Source organism: Acinonyx jubatus, chromosome A3 (assembly GCF_027475565.1).
Source record: "Acinonyx jubatus isolate Ajub_Pintada_27869175 chromosome A3, VMU_Ajub_asm_v1.0, whole genome shotgun sequence".
NCBI classification, from domain to species: Eukaryota; Metazoa; Chordata; class Mammalia; order Carnivora; family Felidae; genus Acinonyx; species Acinonyx jubatus.
The window spans coordinates 3,738,985-3,764,905 of NC_069388.1; the positions used below are offsets into that span (position 1 = coordinate 3,738,985).

Consider the following 25,921-nt stretch of genomic DNA (forward strand, 5'->3'; position numbering starts at 1 on the left):
CCAGGGCCCCTCACACGAGTAAATTAAGTCTTTGACGCGTGACCCAGATGCAACGATAAGGGCTTGAGGGACATCACAGCCTCATTTGATCCGCTAATACGGGCTCACACTGGTGGCTTGCCTCAGCCCACCCCTACCAGGCAACTTGTTAGAATGTTCCGGTCTTGGGTCTGGATGGGGCTCACCAATCTGTATTTTTTTTTTTAATTTTTTTTCATGTTTATTTACTTTTGACGGAGAGAGAGAGACAGCGTGCGAGCAGGGGAGGGGCAGAGAGAGAGGGAGACACAGAATCCAAACAGGCTCCAGGCTCCGAGCCGTCGGCACAGAGCCCGACGCAGGCCTGAAACCCAAAGACCGAGAGATCGTGACCCGAGCCGAAGTCGGACGCTCAACCGACTGAGCCCCCCAGGCGCCCCATCAATCTGTATTTTAAGAAGCTTCCCCGTGGGGTTCCTGAGCCCCAAGTAGCCACCAGACACCTTGGCGGCGGTCTGTGTCACAGGCACCGTTGGCCACAAGGCTTAGAGATGACGCAGGAAGAGGCCCCAGCTCGCAGAGGTCAGCAGCCCAACCTGCCGAGGGGCAGGTGCTGTGTAACACGCCTTCCTTACGGGATCTCCCAGAAACAGACAATGACCTTGGAAGGTCAGCATCCCACCTTAAAGATGAGAAAATAAGACCCAGACAGGGGTAAGGTCACCCCGGACATCAGTGCAGGGTGGAATTTGAACCCAGGTCTGTGTGTGTGACTCCAAGTGTCTAGGACCCCAGCTTGGGGCTCCTGTGCCCTGCTGAGCCAGTCCCTCCTCTGCCATGGGCCTGGCAGCTGCTATCACCCCATTTTACAGGTGAGAAAACCGAGGCACAGAGAATCCTAGCACCTGGGGTCTGCACATTCCCCGCCCTCCCCCCCGACAACATTCAGTGAGGGATTTCAGCGGAAGATGGGCCCACCGGGGCCCACGCTCCCTGGTGCAGAGTGGAACAAGGGCTGAGCCACCCAAAGAGCCCCGTGCCTCAGGCAGAGGAAAGACCCCCGGAAGAAGAAGTCCAAGTTGACCTTCAGATCAGTGCTTCTTGACTGGGACGATTCTGTCCCCCAGGGGACACTCAATGTCTCGAGGCATTTCTGGTTGTCACAGTTGGGTGGGTGGGAGCAAGATAGGAGTAACCCCTCCCCCCCACCGGGCGGAAGCCAGTGTTGCTGCTAAACGTCCTAGTCTGCCCAGGATACCCCACCACAAACTCACCCGGCCCCAAATGTCAAGGCTACCGAGGCTGGAAGACGCTGAGGGTGGCCCACAGACCAGCAGCACTGGCATCCCCTGGCTTGTCTAAACACAGAACCCCAGGGCCGCTGCAGACCTACTTTATCGGAACCTGTATGTTCCCGTGGTCCCGGCAGGTGACCTGGGTGCAGGGGTCAGTGAGCGCCAGTCAAGGGCAAATTGAGGGTGAGGCACGGGGACAGCTGGTCCGCCATCGGGATGCCATCCCTTCCTGCTCTGCAGGACTAGCTTCTGGGGGTTAAAGGGGGAACGGGTAGGCTGAGGGAGTCTGGGACCCTGTCCCTCCAAGCCCAGCCCAGCCCAGGCCATACTCCAGAAGGTGCAGCAGGGAGGTCAGGGAGATGGCAACAGGTGTGTGCCCGAGCCCCATTAATACGTCCTTTCTGACACCCGCACCCAATCCTGGGGCTACGATCCAGAAGGCTCGAAGGGTCTGATTCCCACAAAAGCCCTGTGGTTCATGTTCAGCTGCTCTGGGCCAGCTTCGTGGCAGGGGCCGCCGGTGAGAGTGGGACTGCCCCGTGTGCTCTGGCCCCCGGTTTTTGGGGAGCAACCTAGAAAGTCCTCCAATGCTGGGCCCACCACGCGGTCACAGCCCGTCCCCCTCCTGGTAACAAAGCATCCTGTCCCACAGCGCATCCCTGGACCCCGGCAGATCCCAGCCACAAAGACCCACAGCTCCACGCTGTCCGGGCCCATCACACAGCCAACCCTAGTGACCGCCCTAGGGGACGCCTGGGGGCTGTAAAGCAGAGGGCGCTCACTCGTGGCTCTGGGTCACAGCCAGACAGCAGATGGGCTCAACTTGGTGCACGTACTGTCCCCCCAATAGATTCCAGCTTTCCTTGAAAAACTTAGGCGATCTGGCAATACGGGATGCACATTCCTGCAGGAAGGAGGCCTGGTGGAGGCGAAAACAGAGCCTCTCCCCCAGGTCCGGGACGCCCACAAGGCATGTCCTGCCCACGCTGTCACAGCCCCTCCCAGCCGTGGCCCCTTCACTCCTTCAGGGGGCTCGCTTGCCCTCTACAGACCGGTGCTCTCTGCTGGGGGTGATGTGCCCCCCCACAGGCAGGTGGAGATGTGCGGGGACAGTTCTGACTGTCACAGGAGGATGTCAGGCATGAAGACAAGGACGGCCCCCAGGACAAAGGACTGTCCGGTCCCCAGCGTGGACGGTGGCGAGGCGAGAAGTCGCGGTCAGAGCCCCGTCTGGGAGCCCTGAGACGGCGCAGGGCAGGGAAGACAGGGCCTCAGCGGGGTGCGGGCTGCGAGGGGGGCCCCTGCCTCTGCCTGAGGCGACAAGCCACTACTTACTTGGAGAGTTTCATCTCAATCTGCTGCCGGATTTCCTGTCTCTCTTCGTCAGTCCTCCTGGGGAAAATGTTCCGGTCTTCCAATTCCTGCTTGCTGGGCCGATTCCGTAGCTTCACCGCCAAGAGCTCCTTCTTGCATTTTCTCGGCAGTGTTCCTGAGAGCCGCCGGAGGGACGGGAGGGAAGGGACAAGGACACAGGTATTAGTCGGGTGCTGGCTTGCCGACCTAGCCGCCCCCCTGCTGCTCGAAGGAATCTGCACCAGGGCAATGGGGATGTGTCTGTCAGCTTGTGGCGACTTTGGACAGGCAGGGGGGCGATACCAGGAGAGAGTGATGTCACCGCCTGTGGGTCATGCGTTCCACGGGTGGGCGATCGATCACAGAGGACCTCCAGGGGCAGTCCTGCTTGACACCTGTTCCCCCAGGGTGACTATGCATGGCACTCAGGCTTCCTTCTGAGTCTGGGCCATAACCTACAGTTACTTCCCATGGTGGTCCCCTCCCCTCCCCTTTCCCCTCAGGGTCCACTCTCCCCGCTTCTCCAGTCCCAAGAGCAGCCCACCCCGGGGTCGTCGGAGCAGGTCTGCCCCCCACAGGCCACCCGGCTCTGCTGGACCGTCCACAGCCGGCCCTGTCCCCACAGCCAGCCTCCGTCCTTCTCAAAGGGGCCCGCGGGGACTCCAATCACCATGACACCACACCGTGAACTCCCCCTGGATCTGAGCTCTTCCCCATCCATCAATTTATCGTCTCCTTCACCAGACTTTGAGGTCAACAGCAGTGTGCCCTCCGCGGGCCCGGAACAGCGCTGACGCAGCATGTTACCAGCGAACACGGAGCGAAGGAAAGGGTGGGCTGACTCCGGGTCCCCAGGCTGAGGCTGATCTTTATTTCCACACACGCCCGGGATCAGCCAACATCCGGGTGCGAGTAAGATCTTAGAGGATGGGATGTCTAAATTAAGAGAAGTGGGCTTGGCGGTGTTCACAGGCAGAGAAGGATGGTATGCTAGGAAACGGTGATGTGCGGAGTCGGTGAGTTTCTGAATGAGACACCCCCCTGCCCCCCGCCCCTGGCAGGTAACTGCAGGTGGCGGTTCTGCAGCTTTACCAGGACATGGATTTCAATCCGGGGGTTCAGACCATCCCCCAACACCCCCTGGGTGGAGGCAAAGAAAAATGGCTCCCCGAGAAAGCCGACGCCTAGCGTCGAAGACGGGGGTGCAAAGCCAGAAATGAGTCTCAGAACGTGACATTTCACAGAAGTTGGGGACAAAGGAAGACACAAAACTTGGGGGCTCCGCTGAGGTTTGAATTTCTAATATGAGCTTGTTTGCTATGCTTTATAGAGAAAGAGGAACATAATGACTCCCCAAACCATTCCAGCAAGGGCTCTAGCCTGAATGTGTTTTAATAGCTTTATAAATGGCTAGAGTCCTACATTTATAGGATCACAAAGAGCCTGAAGGAGTCACGTGCATTTTTCGGTTAGTCTTTACTGTGTGTTCCGGGGGAAACTGACAGCTTTGGTGGCATTCACGAATTAAGGGCATCTCAAAGGTCTCGGGACAAATCCTTCATGAATGTCAAGGGTCTAATACGCGGCAAGAAGGGATTGCCATTTTCAGAGACCCAGCGTATGCTCAACTATGAAACCACACTGAGTGTGGTTTAATCTTTTAAGCTTTTGATAACGAAAGTCTTTTTAAGCCCATGGCAAATGTCTTGGGCTTATTACAAACTTTAATCGTATTTGTTCTTAACTGAGAAAAAGAACCTTCGTCAGAGATTTCCAGATGGAAATGAGAATTCGCTCCACATAAAGTCCCGGTGCCGGGAACAAGCAAGCCATTCTCCCAGCCTCTCTGGGCACGGCAGGGGCACACAGTAGGGCCACAACGAAAACTTAGAGCCTGGTATCAGGTCTTCTCTAGCGTGCCAGGAGGTTACTAGGTTTTGTTACTGAGAAGTCAACAAAGGAAATTTCCAAATAGCTTACAAATGAGGCTTTCCACGGATCCGGCCAGCACTCCCACCCAACCTTCAATTGGGTCACTTTGGGTTTTTTGTTGTGGTTTTAATGCTCATTTAGTTATTTACTTTTAGTATTTTTTTATCATTTATTTTGCGAAAGATACGGAGAGCAAGTGGGAGAAGGGCAAAGAGAGAAGGAGACAGAATCCCAAGCAGGCTCCGAGCGGTCAGCACAGAGCCCGAAACGGGGCTTCAACCCACAAACTGTGAGATCATGACCTGAGCCAGAGTCGGACGCTTAACCGACTGGGCCACCCAGGCGCCCCTAATGTTTATTTATTTTGAGAGAGAGACAAAGACACAAAGAACACAAGCAGGGGAGGGGCAAAGAGAGGGGGAGAGAGAGAATCCCAAGCAGGCTCCACCCTGTCAGCGCAGAGCCCCACGTGGGGCTCGATCCCACCAACCGTGAGATCGTGACCTGAGGTGAATCAAGAATCAGACACTCAACTGACTGGGCCACCCAGGCGCCCCCAGAATCACTCTGAATGAGCACACATCCCAGAGCGGTCTGACTCGGAGAAGATGTGAGGCTGAGGATCGAGGTCAGGAAACCTTTCTGTCCCGACCGTGGGAGGCAAGCAGTCCTCCCTCCCCAGATGCCCCGGTTTCCCTGTTTTGACACAGAAAAGTGGGCCAAGCACAGAAAACCAGATACAAGGGTGCTCGTCCAGCGTCATTTATGAAAGCAAGAAATTAAAGAAACCAAGATGCCCAGGATGACACCTGTCAGATGATGGCACATCGTATGTACCATGAGCCTCTGCAGACCCATCGACAATGGTGGCCTGTAGGTCACTGAGTGTCAGAAAGACATTCACAGGATGCTGCTGACGACAGCAGGGTGTATGGATGTGTGTGTGCCATCCCCAGAAACATGTCTGTAGATGTGTAGGTGCCGAAAGTTTAAGTACATATGACATTATAATTGGCATAGGGAGGTCAAGAATTCCTCATTTTCTGTACTAATTTTGCTTTTTGGTATTGTGTTTTTTTTTAATCATAATTTCCTTAAATGAAAATGGATAATTATTTAAAGAGAAAGAACACTGTTGAGCAACATCAGGATAGATGGTAGAGAAACTGTCTCCTCCATAAAAGCAACAACTGGAAACAATGGTCAGGGTCACCTTTTCCAGAACTCTGTACATAACCCACGGCCGCAGCCACACAGGGCAAGTTCATCCAAGAGGAGGAGGCTGAGTCTCTGTGAGAGGGTCTCACTCGGTCTACGGTAACATGCTCCTCCCCCCCAGCCCTGCGGTGGTCTTGAACTCTAAGAGTGTGCAGATCTCGGTGGAGACAGGCCGCCTGGCAGTCAGCGGAGGGAAAACACTCGTTTTCTCGCTCCCAGAGAACTGCCACCATCTGACTTGTCTGCTGGCTCCCCCGAAGTCCCCACGGGCAAGGCTGGTTTCTGGATGTGGTCAGAGCTCACCTGCCACAAAATGTCCTTTCCCTGGGTGCATCTGTGGGAACCAACACTGTCTTTCCAAGGGCAAGACTCTCATCTACCTTCAGATGGGTGTTAGTTAGTTCCTGCCTAACACCCTATGGAGTTCTTTATTGGCAAAAGCTAATAAAAAAAAAAAAAAATCAACGTAGAAGCCAAAAACTTAAGTAAATTAGAAGTCTGATGGTACCAGATCTAGTTCGACTCCGGTGAACATTGGGGGTGCCTTTCCAATGTGCAGCAGACAGGTGGGGCAGAGGAGGTAGGGTGGGGTGATGCTGCCTGTCCCCTGGTGCCACAGTGGCCGGGACAGCACTGGGTGGCACTGCGAGGGCCCCGGCTCAGCAGGCAGGGGGCAGCCTTGCACGCACCTGCTCATGGGCACACCAGCAGGTATGGAACTGCCAATGTGCCCCAGGCCCCTGTCTCGTCAGCTCCCATTACCTACCCCAGTGGGGCAGAGGGTACCTTTAGAGACCCAGAGGTGGTCGGCACTCCCTTCTTTGTGAAAGGCTCCCTTCCCTTTCCCCATAAGCCACCACTCCGGTCGGCTGTCCTCCCACCTTGATGGCCACGCCTCAGTCTCCTTTGCTGGCTCCTTGATGTCTCCCCACCTCTACATGTCCGTGTGTCCCAGGACCCTCTGTCCACACCTGCTCCCCACATGACCTCCTCTGTCCCATGAGACACTAAGGCCCGACTGCTAACGGCTCGGGATTTCCATACGCGGTCTCACCTCCTCTCCTGTACTCCAGGCTTGCTTTCCAGGCTTCCTTCAGGACGTCCCCCGCCCCTCTCCCCCAGTCCCTATCAGGCACCTCAAACTTCGGCTCAGGTCATGAGCTCATGGTTTGTGAGTTCAAGCCCCATGTCAGGCTCTGCACTGACAGTGAGGAGCCTGCTTGGGATTTCCCCCTCTCTCTCTCTTTCTGCCCCTCCCTCGCTTGCTCTCTCTCTCTCGCTCTCAAAATAAATAAATAAAGTTAAAGAAACAATTTAAACCTAAGAGTTGCATTCAGCACAAATAGTCTGAATACCCTCCTGGAAGGCAAAAACTCTCCGATGGATAACGAAGCAAAACCCAACTCTATGCTGCCCACAAAACACATACTTTGACTATAAAGACACAAACAGATACGAGGGGAAAGACGTACAGCTCTGAACCCATCGAAGGAAAGCCAAAGGCACTCGTGAACATCACGCAAGGTAGATTTCTGAGCCAAGAACCTTCTCAGGGATCAAGGGCGATCTCAGAGTGATAAAGGGACGGCTTCATCCGGAGGACGGACCAGTGCTAAAGATTTGTGAACCTGTTGAGAGGTTCAAAAGCAAAATGCAACACCTGACAGACCGAGAGCAGAAACAGAGAAACCTCAAGGCGCTGTTGAAGATCTCAAGACCTCTCCTGAGGAAGTGATAGAACAAGGAAGGCGAAGTGGAAGGGAGTGGAAGACACGAGAGCCACTAACCGGCCACGGGACCTGCTTGACATTTAGAAAAACCCTGCCCAGGACAAACGCTCTCTTCCCACGTGTGCGCACGGCGGCTGCCAGGAAACCACACACACACACTTAGAGGCAGGTCCTCATACGTGTGAAAGTGCTCCCTCCAGTCGCAGAAAACACACTCTCTGATTAGAGTGAAATAAAACTGGGAATTGGTGACAAAAAGCTCTCTAGAAAAGTACCCCCATCTTTGGAAACTAAATAAAAAAAAAAATCTTCTGACTAACCCATAGTCCCAAGAAGAAATCAAAAGGGAAATTAGAAAGTATTGTGAAGTAAATAAAAAATACAATATATCAAAATGGTGTTGGGGGAGATTTTACATCATTGCATACCTATCTCCAAAAAGAAGAAAGCCTTCAAATCAGTGCCCTCATGTTCCATCTTAAGACACTAGAGAGAGACGAGCAAATTAAACCCAAAGAAGCAGAAGGAATAATAAAGATCAGAGCAGAAAGCAGTGAAAACTGGGGGCGCCTGGGTGGCCCAGTCGGTTAAGCGTCCAACTTCGGCTCAGGTCATGATCTCACGGTTCGTGGGTTCGAGCCCCGCGTCGGGCTCTGTGCTGACCGCTCAGAGCCTGGAGGCCGCTTCGGATTCTGTGTCTCCCTCTCTCTCTGCCCCTAACCCACTCACACTCTGTCTCTCTCTCCTTCAAAAATAAACGTTAAAAAAGAAAAGAAAAGAAAAAAAAGCAGTGAAAACTGAAAATACAAACACGATGAAGGAAATCCTTGAAACCAAAAGCTGGTTCTTTGAGAGGAGCAACAGAATTGATAGAACTTTAGCCAAACTGATTGGGGGCGGGGGGGGGGGGGAAGAGGGAGACAAAGAAATTACCAACATCAGGAAGACGAGTGGGCTCTCCATCTGATTCTATACCATCTACCAAGGCTCACTCAAGGAAAAAAAAAACAAAACAAAACTGGAATAGACCTTTATCTATTAAATAAATAAAATTTGTAGTTAAAACACTCCCCCCTCCCGCCAGACAAAAACACCTGCAGGCCCAGAGGCATACACTGACAATGACGCATGTAGTAAGTAAGCCAATTCTGCATAAGTTATTTCAGGAAGTTGAAAGACGAGGAGGAAGGGGGGGGGGGGGACTTTAAAACCCCTGCTACGAAACTAGAATTCACAGTGATGTTAAAACCAGAAAAGATATTTGAATCAAAGAAAAATTAAAGACTGACAACCCCACGAACATGGGTGTAAAATTATAAACAATTTTTGCGAATCAAATCCGAGGATTTGTAAAAATGACAACAATACCATGACTGACAGGGGTGCAAGGTGGCTTAACATTTGGAAAGCAATCCAGATAACTCACGACATCGACACACTTAAAGAAAACCCATCCGATGACCTCAGGGGACCACCCTGCACCTACAGGGAGCTTGCCCCGACTGTCGGAGCCGGAGGGGGCCCACCAGGCCCCAGCCACCCACGAGGGGAGGCACCAGAGGGACCGCGAGGCTCACAGACGCAGGAGCTGTCCCAGGTCACAGCGGAGAGCAGAGAGCCAGCTGGCTGCCTTCTGGGTCCCACAAGTCTGTTCCCCCAGCTCCAAAAAGAACAGGTACCTGCAGACAGTTTAAGCCTAAAGCAGCAGTAGGGAGGGAGAAGACGCCCTTTCCGCCCACGTCTCCCCTCCAGAAGAAACCACTACTATGTTCTAGGAGCCTTACTTCCACTCCTACTTCTCTACAACCAACCACTTACTCCGACTTCGCTCGTCCATCTTACAGCAGTGGAATCACACCGCACCTGCCTCGCTCACACATTGGGCTCCGGTTCCAGATCAGGGTGATTCAGTCCGGCTCCTGGCCTTTAAGGGCCACCAACTATCCCAGAGAGTGACGGTCGTGTAACGCCCCGGAACGGACACACAGGTGTTCCTTTTGGTCCTCTGGCCACAGCTGCAGGGACTGTCCTCCCTCTGTCCCCCCAGCACAGGGGTCAACGCTCCCATCCCCCCAGTCCCTGGGAGGGGGATTCCTGAGCCAAAGTGGGGCTGATTGTATCTCTGACAGGTTTTCGTCCCCCCACCCGCCCTGCTTGCCTGGCCCGCTGCTGCCACCAGAGCCACCGTGTCCGTGCCTTCCTGGGAAGGAGGACGACACATAAATGGGGCCGTGGATACATACGAACATATGGCTGAGAGGCTCCGCGGCGACAGACAGACAAGCCAGCCATGAGAAAGCTTTTTCTCAATCAGTCCCACGTTGGAACTGATCCTAAGGCTGTAATTACGGGGATGCACAAGTCTCAGCTCCGAGGATGCCCCGCCTCCTGCCGCTAATGCAGCCGCTTCCCAGCCGGAACCGGCCATCCTGGAGCCCGCCGGGCTCGGCCCGCAGGAGCTCGCGTGTGGGAAGCGTTGGCATTTGAGTGGCAGGGGGCGGAAAAGGGGGAGCAAGGAGGGCTGGGTGCCAGGAGAGAAACGAGGATGCCAGGGGTCCCCCGCCCGCCCCAGGTCCTGGTTCACGAGCCCCTGCGTGAGAACGGCCCCCCAGCCTGTCTCGCACGAGAAGCTGACACTGTGGGGCCCTTTTCAATTGGCTGCGAAACTTCCATTTCAGCCACTGTATCTTTTCTGTCCACAATTTGCATTCAGCTCCCTTATAGTTTCTGCTTCTCTGCTACGATTCTCCATCTGTTCCTCCATCTTGTCCTTCAAGACCCTGAACACACTTCTAGCAGCTGCGAATCTATTTTGGTGTTGAACGTGGTCCTTCATGACACGCTCCCTGCTCCTAAGACTCGGTCTCTCTGGACTTTCAAGAGACCATCCGTTGTATTCATCCAGGGCTCTCCGTGGACCGGGCTGGGTCCCCCTGCACCCCCCGACCTGCAGCGTCAACATCCACGGCTCTCCGTGGACCAGGCTGGGTCCCCCTGCACCCCCGACCTGCAGCGTCAACATCCAGGGCTCTCCGTGGACCGGGCTGGGTCCCCCTGCACCCCCGACCTGCAGCGTCAACATCCAGGGCTCTCCGTGGACCGGGCTGGGTCCCCCTGCACCCCCCGACCTGCAGCGTCAACATCCAGGGCTCTCCGTGGACCGGGCTGGGTCCCCCTGCACCCCCGACCTGCAGCGTCAACATCCAGGGCTCTCCGTGGACCGGGCTGTGTCCCCCTGCACCCCTCGACCTGCAGCGTCAACATCCAGGGCTCTCCGTGGACCGGGCTGGGTCCCCCTGCACCCCCGACCTGCAGCGTCAACATCCAGGGCTCTCCGTGGACCAGGCTGGGTCCCCCTGCACACCCCGACCTGCAGCGTCAACATCCAGGGCTTTCCGTGGACTGGGCTGGGTCCCCCTGCACCCCCCGACCTCCAGCGTCAACATCCAGGGCTCTCCGTGGACCAGGCTGGGTCCCCCTGCACACCCCGACCTGCAGCGTCAACATCCAGGGCTTTCCGTGGACTGGGCTGGGTCCCCCTGCACCCCCGACCTGCAGTGTCAACATCCAGGGCTCTCCGTGGACCAGGCTGGGTCCCCCTGCACACCCCGACCTGCAGCGTCAACATCCAGGGCTCTCCGTGGACTGGGCTGGGTCCCCCTGCACCCCCGACCTGCAGTGTCAACATCCAGGGCTCTCCGTGGACCGGGCTGGGTCCCCCTGCACCCCCCGACCTCCAGCGTCAACATCCAGGGCTCTCCGTGGACCGGGCTGGGTCCCCCTGCACCCCCGACCTGCAGCGTCAACATCCAGGGCTCTCCGTGGACCGGGCTGGGTCCCCCTGCACCCCCCGACCTCCAGCGTCAACATCCAGGGCTCTCTGTGGACCGGGCTGGGTCCCCCTGCACCCCCGACCTCCAGCGTCAACATCCAGGGCTCTCCGTGGACCGGGCTGGGTCCCCCTGCACCCCCCGACCTCCAGCATCAACATCCAGGGCTCTCTGTGGACTGGGCTGGGTCCCCCTGCACCCCTGACCTACAGCGTCAACATCCAGGGCTCTCCGTGGACCGGGCTGGGTCCCCCTGCACCCCCCGACCTCCAGCGTCAACATCCAGGGCTCTCCGTGGACCGGGCTGGGTCCCCCTGCACCCCCGACCTGCAGCGTCAACATCCAGGGCTCTCTGTGGACCGGGCTGGGTCCCCCTGCACCCCCGACCTGCAGCGTCAACATCCAGGGCTCTCCGTGGACCGGGCTGGGTCCCCCTGCACCCCCGACCTGCAGCGTCATGGTTCCATCCTCACTCCCTCAGGTGACCTATGCCGAGCCTCGCGGAGCTCTGCCTGCTGGGGAGCACCCCAGCCTTGACCCCACTCAATCCCCTTGCAGGTGTCTGAGGACCCCCTTTGCACAGCTCACTCTTTTTTTTATTTCTTTTTCTTTTTTTTTAATTTTTTATATTTTAAAATTTGCATCCAGATTAGTTAGCATCACTCGCTCTTTTCGAATTCCCTGTCCTACAAATTCCGGCTGCTTCGACAGCCCAGAAGCACCCTCTCCACTCTCCTCATCTCAGTGAGGCCATCTCCCTGCACCTGCACAGGAAGACGCCCGGGCGGACAGCCGGACAATCAGTGCGGGGCTCACTGTGCACATCTCCCGTCTTCCAAGGATGACCGCCCTGCTCTGCCTGCCGTTCAGGGCCCCACACAGTGCCCCCCCCCCCCGCACTGCTCTGTCCAGGCCAGAAGGGTCAGGGCCGGACCCCTTCTAAAAACAACAGCGGTGCCTTAGAAATGCTTCAGTTGGACCCCCAGAGTCTTGGAGTCTCAGACTCACTCCTGCCCATCTCTCCCCCTGACCCCACAGCCAGGCAGGACACAGCGGGTGGCTCACATCTCCTGACTCAACAGGTGACTGTGTTAGGGGGAGACGGGGAAGGCGAGGAGGAAAATGCCGTGGCTCGAACATCTAGAAACACGGCCAGGACGTCCACAGAGAATGGAGGCCCAGGAGGGCGGGCAGGTTTCCGGGTTGAGGGGACGGCGTTGGCTTCGGTGCGTGTGGGGTCAGGGGGCGGTCAGGGCATCGACGGGGACACGAGCAGAGGACAGACGGACACAGGGGGCTTCAGCGCCACGGAGCCCTGCAGCCAGGGCTGAAGATTTGAGCCCCGCCGCGTACAGGGAGAGGCTGTGGGGACAGCGTGTGCGGGTGAGCTAGAGAGGGACAGGCAGGGAGCTGGTGGCACATCCACATGTGTGGTGGGGCAGGCACAGGAACCAAGGGAGCAGAGAGCCAAGGAAGCAGGGAGGGAGCTGGGGGGGGGGGGGCCGGGGTGACACAGAGCGAGTCTGGAGACCGGTGAGCACGGGGACCACACACAGAGGGGGCTGTCTGGATGCCCCTCTCCTCCCGCCTCGGGGCCGCAGGTTAGGAAGTCCGCCACTCTCGTCCACGGGGCCCCTGAATTCCTGCCGTGCCTTCCCAGAAAGCACGCGGTGGAGCAGCCTGCCTTCTAGAACTACTTCTTCCTCCTTCTCCTCTATCCTGTTCAAAAGGAGACGGCACTTCCTAAGATTTCTCAGCCTGATGGGGGAACCCAGAGACCGGCATCCTGGGCTGACGACCTTCCCCAGGAAGAACACGTTTTCCGGTGTGTGCTTCACACGTGAGCTAGTGCTGCAGTCGTGTGGATCCCGTATTTCCACGTCCCCAGGGCCAAGCCTGGTCTCAGGGAGGAGCACGGGTGCCGGTCACAACGAGGAGCTCGAGGGTGTCCTGCCTTATCTAGCTGTCCACTTCCTGACCCCAGAAACTACGAATACGTGACCCTACCCGGCAAAGCGACTTTGCAGATGTGACAAAGGACCCTTAGATGGGGAGAGAAGCCTGGATTAGGCAGCGGCAGCCAATGTAATCAACAGGGTCCTTCTTGGTGGAAGAAGGGAGCAGGAGAGTCAGCATCAGAGTGATGAGACGTGAGAAAGTCACCACTAGCCACTTCTGGCTTTGAAGATGGAAGCAGGACTGCAAGACCCGGAACGTGGCAGCATCAGAAGCTGGGAAGGGCAAGGAGGCAGATCTTCCCCTGGTGTCTTTAGGAGACAGAGCCGGCCGACCTTATGATTTTAACCAAGTGAGACCCTCAGGATTGTGAGATAGTAAATTCCTCTTATTCAAAAACATCAAGTACGGCGATGTGTTACAGCGGCAGGGAGAGGAGACTAACAGGTCCCCAAAACTCTCATCTCTGACCTGTATCCTTTCCATGTCTCTGCCGCTCCATCCTCTTCTGGGCCCCGAAGGGTCTCGGGTTCTCTAACTGTCCAAGCGAGATACCATGTCCTTCAGAGGGAAACTGAGGCTCTAATGTGACCCCTGAGGCCATGCACGCCGGGGTCTGAGCGGCCAATGACAGCTGAGAGCCCAGGGCCATCCTGCTCCAGTGGACCAGCCCCCGCTGGGGGATGGGGACGAGGGCTGTGGGGGAGGGGCAGGCGAGACAGGGAATCACCTAGAAGCCTTGATCATCACATGGGAAGGATATTCGGATTTCTGAACCAAACGGAGTTTGGGACTTAGACTGCATGATGCTTGGAGACCCGTATGAGCGAACAGAAAGGTCATGTGCCACTTGGGTTTCACCGGAAGGAGGGGATGAAGAGGGAGTGAGGAAAACAAGACCACGTGGCCCCGAGGATCACCCAGGTGCACATGCTCACTTGTGTCCCCCCAGTGGCACTTGGCTTCGCTCACCACGCATGCAGAAGGTGCTTAATAAATGCTCTTGAGGGACTGTGAGGTCCCTGGTTGATGATGAGCTGGGCAAGTCTCCTCCTCTTGTGAGTTCCTAGTGCAGGGGACCCCTCCTCTCCCCTGAATTCTGAGCTAGCGGCCTCCCCCCACCCCCACCCCCCCGCTCTGGCCAACCTCTCCTGACTTGGCGCCCCCTGCCCGCCACCCCCCCCCCCCCGTCCCAGCACTATGGACTGAATGGAGCCCCCCTCAAAATTCACGGCTGAAGCCCTGCCCGGATATGTGCCTGTGTCAGCAGACAGGGCCTCTGGAGGGGATTAAAGTTAAGAGAGTGTAAAGGCGGGGCCCCGATCTGATCAGACTGGTGTCCTTAGAGGAGACACAGAAGTTTCCAGGCCTCCCCTTGTGCACACAGAGGAAAGGTCACGGGAGGACACGGTGAGGAGGTGGCTATCTGCAAGCCAGGAGGGGGCCCTCAGCATAAACCACATCTCAGACCTCCAGCCTCCAGAGCTGTGAAGAGAGAAATACGTGATGTCTAAGCCGCCCCGTCTCTGGCATCCCGTTACCGCAGCCCGAGCCAACTGGTATGCCCTGTTAGCCTCCCTCTGCAGGCTCCCCCTCGCCGGACCAGGGCCCTCCTCGAGGCCCCTCTCCCACCTTCCTCCCATTGCCCGCATCCTGACACAGCCTGGACGCCTGTCTGAAGCAGGGTCAGGACCAGTGGGTCCACAGTTTTGATGCATTTCCTCCAGGATGGGACGCGCATCAGAGCATTTTAGGGCACAAGCCGGCCCGAGAGTGGAGGCTTCAGGGAGGAGAAATCGCACACGTCCTTGGCTTGTGCACATCCCGGGACTCATCCCTCAATCCTGAAATTGCATCGAGGGGGTCCTCCTCCCCCGCCTGCTGTGGGCTGGCTGTAGGCGGGGCCTGGCCGTACCTCCTTGCTCACAGCACAGCGGGAGTTTGCCGATGGATGACAGAGTGACGCTCCAGCAAGACACGAGAGAGAGCGGTGCTCCAAGTGGCTCCTTCCTTCCCCTCTTTGCCTCCGTCAAAACGGGACAATACCCTCGTGAGGCTGCCATGGGGACCAGGTGGTGACAGCTTGGCAAACCACCCGGCAGGAAGTGACGGCTCCGAGAAACTACGGCTCGGCTGCTGTGGGCCATCACTGGGTCTGTGAGCCCCTCCCCCACAGCGCTGCTCTGTGCCCAGCAAAATTCACCCACACCTGACCCTCCACCACAGAGGCCACCAGGTTGTCCCAAAGGCCTGGCCTCCAGAGCACCTGCCCGAGCTATCATCTGCAGCGCCACCTGGTGTCTGCGGGGGGGAAATGGCCGGTGCCATTCAGGCAGGGAGCAGGCGCTCGCTCTGTGAATGGGCCTGGCCCCTGGGGAGGACAGGGGAGTCCTAACTCCGCACAGGTGACTTCACAGGATCCATCGCGAGCAGCTTTTCACACGCCCTCTGCTACATTTAAAACAGGATTCAACGAACACACTACATCTCAGCTTTTGCTTTTCACTAAACGTGACCCCCAGGAGAGGGTCCCGGAGCCCGCAGGGCATCACCCCTTCTTCCAGCTCTGCCAGAGCAGGAAGTGCTCACCCTCCCCTCTCCCCACACCCAAGTCCACCAAAGCCCCGCCCAGGGTCCTGGAATTTCCCACCCAGACACGCCCCCTTCTCTGACTCCTTCCTTTCTGCTGATAGGCAGCTTTTCAACTTTAGCCAGGAGCCCCCGGGACAGTCTGGTTTATCCTTAAAACGCTTGGCCCAGAGCTGGGACGTATAGTACTTGTTGAATAAACAACAAAAGCATTTGTAAAAGCTTTAAAAAAAAAATTCTACTTCTTACACTATTTCACATCAAGGATGAACTCTGGATCAAGTGCATCACAGTCACCCCCCAGCCCTCCCCCAACACGCACACTTGTGCGCTCAGGGACCTGCCAGCTTCTGGGCCTCCCTCCCAGGATTCCGTAGGTCAGGCTGCGGGAAGAGACAGAGTGTGAGCAGGGGAGGGGCAGAGAGAGAGAGGGAGACACGGAATCAGAAGCGGGCTCCAGGCTCCGAGCTGTCAGCACAGCACCCGACGCGGGGCTCGAACCCACGAACCGTGAGGTCACAACCTGAGCCGAAGTCAGATGCCCAACCACCTGAGCCCCCCAGGCGCCCCTTCCTTACCATTTCTGTGTACATTTTATGACGTTCACAATATACTCACATCATACCACTCATATAGTTTACAAATAACATACATATGTCCGGGGTGGACTGTTTTGCCCTCTGCTACTGGGGTGCACCATCAGAAAACTTTATGAACTTCTCTTTACACTGTAGGTTCCAAATGCCAATCTGGTCACGCTCCCACTGAGCGGTGTCTCATAGGCGCCCCATCCTCAGGGGGAAGCCTGGCCCCTGACCGTCACCACCTGTCAGCCCACCACAGCGGTCCTGTCTCGGTTCGAATTATCATCTGGATTCACAAGACCGTCACGGACCCCGTGTCTCCCTCATCTGCTCAGGACAAAGGAGTTCAAGGGGCCAGTCCTGGTAGCAGGTCACAGAGCTCCCAAAACTGTCCCCACCCCCCCAGGTGATGCAGCTCGGGAGGGCGAAGGATCTGGCAGGTGTGGGAGCCGCCCCACAGCCCCTCAGGGATCACTTCCTCCAATCCCAGCTCCCTGGGGTGAGTTGCCAGGGTCCCCTCAAGACTCACTCCACTTGGGGTCCAGGTGCTTGCTGCTTATTTACGGACTTTCCAAAACAGATGCAATTTGACGAATAGGGTCCCTTTTTTTTTTTTTTTTTTTTTTTTTGCCATTAGCAATATTGGCTAGTGACCCCATGGCTGGTGTCCTTAGCCTTGTCGGGTTACCTGGGGACTGGGAAAAATGATAGAGAGTAAGAGCCTCCCTCATGCGCACACTGGGCCCCAGGCAGCCCCACCAGCTTCCAGAATGTGCCCACCTCTGCCGAGTCTCAGAGACACTGCACACACCTCGCAAGTTCTTCTTCGTTCTTCAAACCCACAGCAAACTCCTCTGCCAACCCCGTGACATCCGCCCCCCACCCATCCTGCTCCTAGCCCTAGGGTCTGCTCCCTGGTTTGGGCTCTGTCAGGTTCAGTTGGCACCTGCTCAGTGTGACTGAGTCCTCAAGGCAGGCAGGGGACCTTTTCAAAAACAGCCTTTGTCTGTTCGCAAATGATAAAAGCAAACAGGCCCATTCTGAAAAGCAGAACAGTAAGAAACTGGAACAACTTCCTCAATCCCTTCCGATTGGGAGGTTTCCCAGCCCTCCTCTCCCCTCCCTCCGCAGGAAAGGGTGCTGAAGGCAGTGGGGGGACTGGCGGCTCCCTGCTCTGCCTGGAGAGGGGAGTTCACACAACCCTCACCCAGGCTTCCCACCCCCGGTCGACGTGCAAAAGGCACAGGCGTATCAACCTGGCATTTCCTTCCAGAACTTCCTTCTAGAGATGCGCTCACCACACTGCCTGAAACAGGAAACAGACCAGACGTGGTGCTTCAAGCCCGGGGACAGGGATCCAGACACACACAGAATTCTCTCTCTCGGTCTCTCTCACACACACGCAAACACACAAGCCCTCCCTCTGCGGGCCTGGGCACCTGCGGGAGATGCTCTCACCCACCTGTGCTGGGCCAGGTGGCCACAGCTGCCCTCGCTCCCTGGCCCTGAGCTCGCAGGGGGGAGGCTCTGCCCTCCCGGTTAGTCCTGGACCCTGGCAAACAGCTGTTTCTTTCCAGATCTGCTTAGGAAAGAAGCAAACAGGGAAGAACTACAGTAGCACTGTTCTCCTGAACTTTGTAATAAGTACAAAGTAGGTGCAACCTCTACGGATCCAGGAGAAACTCGGGCACCCCAACACTTTCGAAGATTACTTCCCTTGGCACTTTCTACAAAGTTGAAGATAACAAGGACTAATGTAGTTTTTACTACTCAAAGAACCGGAAAGAAACAACATGGGGAAGGAGTGAGCTCCCACGTTGCTTTGGGAAGCACCTCACCTCCTACTCTGTCTTCTAGAACTTGAACTAGACGCCACAGAAGGCGCACAGCGGGCGTGTTTTCTGCAGGGACCCGGGGCTCCGGTCCCAAGCCTCCCAACGGGGCCCCGGCCCACGACAAAGAGGGGCAAAGAAACGCACGCTTGTGGGTGTAGGGCCTTTGGATTCCTGCTTTACGTTGAAATGATTTGTTAAACACAGGTACACATCATTTTTATATTTCCAACTTTCAGCAGCAGCTATTTCGCCTAAAACATAATTGGCTGACACACTCGGTAAGAAAATGCCTGCTTTCTCTGGTTTATTCTTCTTTATAATATAGAGTATGGCTGGGGGGGGGGGTTATTTTACATGGGTAACAAAACAACAATCTTCCAATCCTTTCTGCCACCTGACAACACGCTTTGGATGCACTTCGTGTTCCAGAGCTGGAACATTCTGTGAAGTACCTGTGTCCACTGCAGATATGGGGGAAAACCTGTTGAACTGGTCCCTGACTGATGCCCACTGTGAGGGTTTCAGTGCTCCTATTGCAATGAGGACACAGGGGACGTCCAGATGCACTGGTGTCTCTCCCCCACAGGTAGCCGCCCTCCTCTGTGGACATTCGCCAGCATCTGGAGACATTTCTGGATGTCACGACTGGGGGGCGGGTTGCTTCTGGCTCTGAGGCTGTACAGGCCAGGGACGCTGCTAAATATCCTACAGCACATAGGACCCCCCCGCCCCCCAGCAGGTGACTAGCTGGCCCCAGGTGTGACAGTTCCACGGCGGTGAAACGCTCGTGCATATGACCCATTAGGCGTGAGGGCTGGGTTACCGGGGGATAAATTCCTGGAAGCCAAGTTGCCAGAAGAGAGAGCGCGTGCACTGAAAATTCCAACCGCTCTTTCGGGAGGTCACGTCCCTTTGCGGCTACACCGAAGGGCACGAGTGCGGACTTCCCATCCCTGGGTCTTGGCACGCTGTCCTGTGCCGCTCGGGGGTCCGAGGGCCCAGGGGTGCACGCAGAACCCCCCCCCCACCCCGCCACCTTGGGCTTCTCTTCTGACCTTTACTGCCCACAGAATAGCATTCGGGGCACTCACACCTCACAGATTACTTCACCAGCCTCAGCACAGCCAGGAACAGTCACCCCTTGTCTGTGGTTACTGTCCTCACTGACGACCCGATAAGTGCTCGTCAGTGCTCGCTGCTGATACGGTCAGCGACACAGGCAGCAGGATGTGGGTCCCTTAGAACACAAGCAGACGTGAACGTGGGGTTCGGAGTGGGGAAGACACACACCGGCAGGTAGTACAAGGGCCGAGCTAAGCGGACAAGCTGCTCCCAGGACTGCTCCTGTCCTAAGCGAAGCCCATGGGCCGTGCCTCCCTCCACCTCTCCCCCCCCAGAGGCCCCACCCACTGCCATCGTGTTTGGGGCAGATCTGGTGCCTGGTTGGCACCTGCTATGTGTCAGGGACGTTAAATAAAGGGATCCAGGATGCCTGCTGTTACAGGTACATGGGCATCAGGATCTGGGGCTCAGACAAACGTTCCTTGTTCTCAAGCGAGGAGGAGCAAGGAAGACACGTGATGGCGGCCACCACGGGAGCCTTGCAGGTGGTCACAGTGATGGCTCGTCAGCCTCCCGGCAACCTGACCAGGGAGGCCCAGCCGTCTCCGTGAAGGAGGCTACGGCCTGGGGGTCCTCCCCCCACAACCCACCCGGTCAGGGACAGGTGCCACCGGAGGCCTTCTTGTGGCTTTTCTGCCCGGTGCAAACAGCCCTCGGCCTGTCCCGCCAGGGGCCCACCTGGCAACTGTCTATTCTCCGTGTCCTTGTTCCAGACTACAACCACGTCCGATGACACAACTGTTCAATTTCACTTCCCAACAGAGAACAGACATGCCCGCTTGGCTGCAGGGACTTTGACACTCTTTTTAAACTAACGAACTGGTTGAGGGGACGAGGAACAAATCAACTATGGAATATCCACAAAATCGGAAGCGAAATTCATTCAGATCCTGGGCACAGTGGCACTCAGGCCCTCCCCTGTTTCTCTCCGCTCAACGGGCGACGACGGGAACAGGGATGGTTATTACTGCAACACCATTCACCCAGCATGATGAGCCAGGACTCCACGGGGTGAACTGATCCTTTTAACCATCAGAATAACCCTCTCATCAACCCCATTTTACAGATGGTGTAGCTGAGGCACAGAGAGGTTAAGGAAATTAGCCAAGGTCACGCAGCTAGAAAGGGATACATTGAGACAGGTGGAGTGATCGCAGAAATCTGTCTGTGCACTCGGTAAACCCCGAGACAAAGGCGCATCTGAACACACAGCCGTCAATCACAAAATTCCCAATGCTTCAGATTGAATGTTTGTGATGGTGTAGGGAATGGGGCCTTTGGGAGGTGCTTAGATCATGAGGGTACAGCTCCTTATAAAAGAGACACTAGGGGCACCTGGGGGGCTCGGTCGGTTAAGCGTCCGACTTCAGCTCAGGTCAGGATCTCAAAGTTCGTGAGTTCGAGCCCCGCGTCGGGCTCTGTGCTGACAGCTCGGAGCCTGGAACCTGCTTCGGATTCTGTCTCTCCCTCTCTCTCTGCCCCTCCCCTGCTAACACTCTGTCTCTCTCTCTCAAAAATAAACATTAAAAAAAATCTTAAAAATAAAAGACACTAGACTGTTCCCCCCTGTCCCTCCAGCATGTGAGGACACAGCAAGACGATGGCCACCTGCTAAGCAGGAAGTGGGCCCTCACTGGACTTTAGATCTGCTGGCACCTTGACCTCAGACTCCCAGCCTCCAGAAGGGTGAGAAACACAGGTCCTGCTGCTTCGGCCCCTCAGCCTACGGTATCTCGTCACAGCAGCCTGACTACGACACCCCACACGGGTGAAGTGGGGGGACCCGCTCCATCAGAACGCGGAACACGGCCAGGATGCATCTGTGTGTCCTGTCTCTGTAGGCTGGCTGCGGTGAGTATCTGGGGCAGAGACCGCGTGCACCAGAGGACACGTGGGTCAGGCCGCGGACAAAGGTCTGGGACCCTCTGCCCTCCCACACCGGTGACCCCGTCTCCCGCAGCCCCACTTGCTGGGGAGCCCCTCTGCCCCTTGCTGCCCCTCCCCCCACTCACCGAGCACCTGTCGTGTGTGTGTGTGTGTGTCATCCACTGGGCTGGTGCAGGGAGAGTGGCACAAACTAGACAGATGGGGTCCCTGAGTTCAGGCCAGGAGAAAAGAGAAAAAGCAAACCTCTTGGCCGGTTTGAAACTTGAATCTTGGGGTGGCAACAGCGTAAAAACCGTTGCTTGTAGAATTCACCTCCAAGCGAGGAAAATCTGCTTTCCGGGTCTGCATAGAAGGAGCCCAGAAGTCACCACCCTGTTCTAACACTGAGTAAAAAGCTGAACAGACTGGAAATTGCCACCTCCTCTTGGATCCACAAGAGAAGGAAGACACGGGGAAGTCTCTGCCCCAAGACTGGAGACGGGTGAACACAGAGCAGAGACTCCCCAGCAGCAGCCTCCACGGGAACCAGCGCCAGGGGCGGGGGGATGCGGGGGGCGGCGGGGAGGGGGCGCAGGGAACCCTAACGATGATTGGGGACTTGCTGGGGGCTCAGGTGGACGAGTCGGAGATTAAAAGCTACAGATCCAGTCCTAGAGGCCCCCGCGATGCTGTGCATTTTACCACCGGGAGTTCGACCAGGTTCCCACACTGAATGTCTGCAAAGGAATCCCCTTCTACTTCCTTGCAGCAGGCGAGGGGGGAGCAACCGTTCCGAAATACCCCAGACCGCTCTGTTCTCCTTCACAAGGTCTCCCTCCAGGGAAACCAGTTAACTGCAGTCTAACCTGCTGGGGTATCATCAGAGCCTAACAGACCTGGTGGAAGGGAAACCCCCAACTCCAGCCCCAAGAGCCATCCTGTCCCACCTGAGGTGGAGAATAAAACTGAGAAACGCTTGTGAGGGTCACAGCCCAGAGGCATGGCTCCCTGAAATACTGAGAGACCCTGTCACAGGCTACAGACACCTGCCTCAGCCCCACACTATTGAAGCCCAATTTAAGGCAGTTCCTTCCACCCAGGACATCACGTCCAGATATCAGGAAAGTCTTACAAGGCATACCGAAAGGCAAAAATCACAATTTGGAGAGACAGAACAGCAAAACCAGGCAAGGCAGGGATGTTAGCATCGTCAGACCAGGAATTTAAAACAACCCTGATTAACATGCTGAGGGTGATGACAGAAAAAGTAGACAGTTTTCAAGAACAGATGAGCAGCAAGAGCAGAGGTGGAAATCCCAAGAAAGAACCCAGAAGAAATTCTAGAGATCACAAACACCGTGACAGAAACGAAGAACGCCTTTGACGAGCTCATTAGTAGAGTGGACCCAGCTAAGGAAATAATCACTGAGCTTGAGGACATCTCAACCGAAACTTTAAAAACTGAAAAGCAGAGAAAAAAAAAAAAAAACCCTAAAAGAGAACGAGAGAACAGAATGTCGAAGGATTGAGGAACAACTACGAAGGATGTAGCATTCGCGTAATGGGAATATCAGAAGGAAAAGAACAGAAGAAATACTTGAAACGATAATGTCAGAGAATTTCTTCAAATTAATGTCAGACACCATACCACAGATCCAGGAATCTCAGAGAATGGCAAGCAGGATACATGCCAAGAAGAAAAAGAAAAAGAAAAAGAAAAAGAAAAAGAAAAAGAAAAAGAAAAAACCCAACAACTACACTTTGGCATAACATCCTCAAACCACAGAAAATCAAAAATAAAGAAAAAGCATTCTGTAGGAAGCCAGAAGAAAAAACATCTCCAGAAACACAAAGAAAAGAATTACATCTAACTCCCCAGAAGCCACACAAGTAAGAAGAAAGCAAAATGAAATATTTAACATGTTTAGAGAAAAAAACCCACCATCCTAGAATTCTGTACCCTGAGAAATCATTCTTCAAAAATGGAGAAACACACACTTACTAAGATCAAAAAAATAGAGGGAATTTGTTGCCCGCTGACCTGCCTTACAAGAGATGTTAAAAGAAGGGTTTTTCTAGAGAAGGAAAACAATGTAGAGTAGAAACTTGGATCTGCATAAAGTAAGGGAGCGCATCAAAGAGGAAATAAGTAAAGGTGAAAGAAAAGCTTTTATTTTTCTCATCCTTAATCTACCTAACAGATAACAGCTTGTTCAAAGTAATAGCAAATGTATTCAATTACTTACATTTATGTAAATATCATACAAAATATATTCGTACACTTGTGCATATCTTATGTGTACATATGGGCTTATATGCGATGAAATGAATGACAGCAATGACACAAAGGATAGAGGAAGGAATCAGGATGATCTCATCACTATGAGGTACTCATGTTACCTGTGAAGTCATCTAGCGTCATTTAAAAGTGAACTTGGCTTATACGTGTATTATATACAATCTATAAACTCAAGGACAACCACGAAAAAAAAGTATAACTGATACATAAGGAAAGGAGAGACAATGAAATTATATCAAATGCTGAATAAAATAAAACCCACAAAAGGTAAGGATCACTGGGAAGATGGCAGAGTAGGAGGACGCTAAGTTTACCTGTCCCATGGATACGACTAGATAATACTCGGGTCGGCATAAGTAATCCAGAAAGCCCGAAGACTCTGGCAGAACAAACTCCACCACTAAATGTGGAGAAGAGGCCGCATCAATGGAGCTAGGAACTAAATGGACCACAGGACTGTATGTGGGAGGGAGGAACCCACAATTGTGGAGAAGGGAAACAGACAATCACGCCAGGGAGCCTGTGTAGGGAAGACGATTCCCCATGATATTTGGCTTTGAAAACCAGAAGGATCGGATTTCTTGAGGTCTTAAAACCAGCAGGACTTAAAACCTGGAATTTTGAAAATCAGCAGGCAAGAGGAAACTGAGTCCCAGCCCTTAAAGAGCACCACAAACAGTCTGCAGAGATACAGTGGACTGTAGAGGTAGAAGCAGCAGTTTGAAAAGCTCCTGGGTCACAATGGAGGGAGTGTTAGTTACTCATTTCAGAGCATGTTCTGGAAGGACAGAGATTGTAGGGAGACTCCTCTAGGAGCCAAGGAGCTGCCAGGAGCTGTCTCCTTCCCCATCCCCCAGCATAAATACACGGCCACCCGCGGGAACCAGCACAGCACTAACACCCACTTCCTAACTTATTTACCCCTGCCCTGCCCCTGCCATGCTTCAGCGGATCTGCCCCCTCTAGCTAGGCCTGCCTCAGTCCCAGTACTGCAAGTCCCCTCCTCCAGAGGACCAAAGCAAACCTTGCTAACACTACATCTCACCCCACTTGCTTTGTGGATCGTCCCCTCCAACAGGCTCCTGGCTGGAGCCCATCAAAAGGGGTGCCACAAGCCCAGCAGTGTGCAAACAGCCCCCGACAGGGACCAGGGCCACTTGCTGTCCTCAGGAAGAGGGACACCAGTCGGATTGAAGCCCCAGCAGTGGGCAGACATCCGGTCTGACTGCAGGCCCTGCCCACTAACGGAAGCATCTCAGGGGACAACACAGATGCTACCGCATCTCTGGCAAAGCCCTGGTCTGACTCAACTCAAGCTCAAGGACGCCCCAGGCCCACTAACAACGTGGCGACCGAACACCGCCCACAACATGCAAAAAGAATCATCGCAGACAACAGGACTGAAGGAAAAAGTGGCTGGGCCACAACAGTAGGGTGCCTGCAACACACATGGGAGACCCCCTGAAGCGTCAGGTTCTGGCGAACAGGGGACACAGCACTGCAGGCCATGCTTCATAAGGCCTGGGCCTCTGCTTCCTAAGGCCACAACGTTCAAGAGAAGGAGACGATGTGCACCTCATTAAAAGGAGAAATGGAGTTAGACAAAATGAAGACACAGAGGAATTCTCCCAAACGAAAAAACAAGACAAAGCCACAGCAAGAGACCTACGCAAAATGGAGATAAGGGATACGCCTGATAGATTATTTAAAGTAACGATCATAAAGATACACACTGACCTTGAGAAAAGAGTAGAGGATATGAGACCCTTAACAAAGAGATTTTTTTAAAAAAGGACCAATCAGAGATGAAGAACACAATAAATAAAATTAAAAATACATTAGATGGAATAAATAGCAGGCTAAGGGAAGCAGAAGAATGACTCAGTGGCCTGGAAGACAGAGTAATGGAAAGTAATCGAGTTGAGTAGGTGAAAGAAAAAAAAAATATGCCAAATGAGAACAGACTCTGGAAACTCAAGAACACTATCAATAATAATAACATTCACATTACAGAGATTTCTGAAGAGGAGAGAGAAAAGGGGGCAGAAAATTTATTTGAGGAATAATAGCTGAAAACTTCCAGACTCTGGGGAAGGAAACAGACATCTGGATCTAGGAGGCAAAGAGATCCCCCCAAAAATTCAACCCAAGGAGGACTATGCCAAGACACACAGCAATTAAAATGACAAAAAGTAATGAGAGAGAATTTTTAAGCAACAAGAGAAAAGAAGACAATTACATACAAGGGGAAACTCCACAAGGCTAACAGCGGATTTTTCAGCAGAAACTTTGCAGGCCAGAAGGGAGTGGCATGCTCTATTCAAAATGCAGAA

The 25,921-nt window shown here is 54.6% G+C and overlaps 1 protein-coding gene across 4 annotated transcripts in view; it reads right to left on the minus strand.

The window, feature by feature from the left end:
• PHACTR3 (phosphatase and actin regulator 3) overlaps positions 1-25,921 on the minus strand; it is a 214,339-nt gene that overhangs the window by 39,528 nt on the left and 148,890 nt on the right. For all 4 annotated transcript variants that reach the window (XM_027046482.2, XM_027046485.2, XM_027046480.2 and 1 more), the window contains one exon: positions 2,610-2,763. In XM_027046482.2, the coding sequence (XP_026902283.1) occupies positions 2,610-2,763 (154 nt within the window). The remainder of the gene's footprint in view (positions 1-2,609; positions 2,764-25,921) is intronic.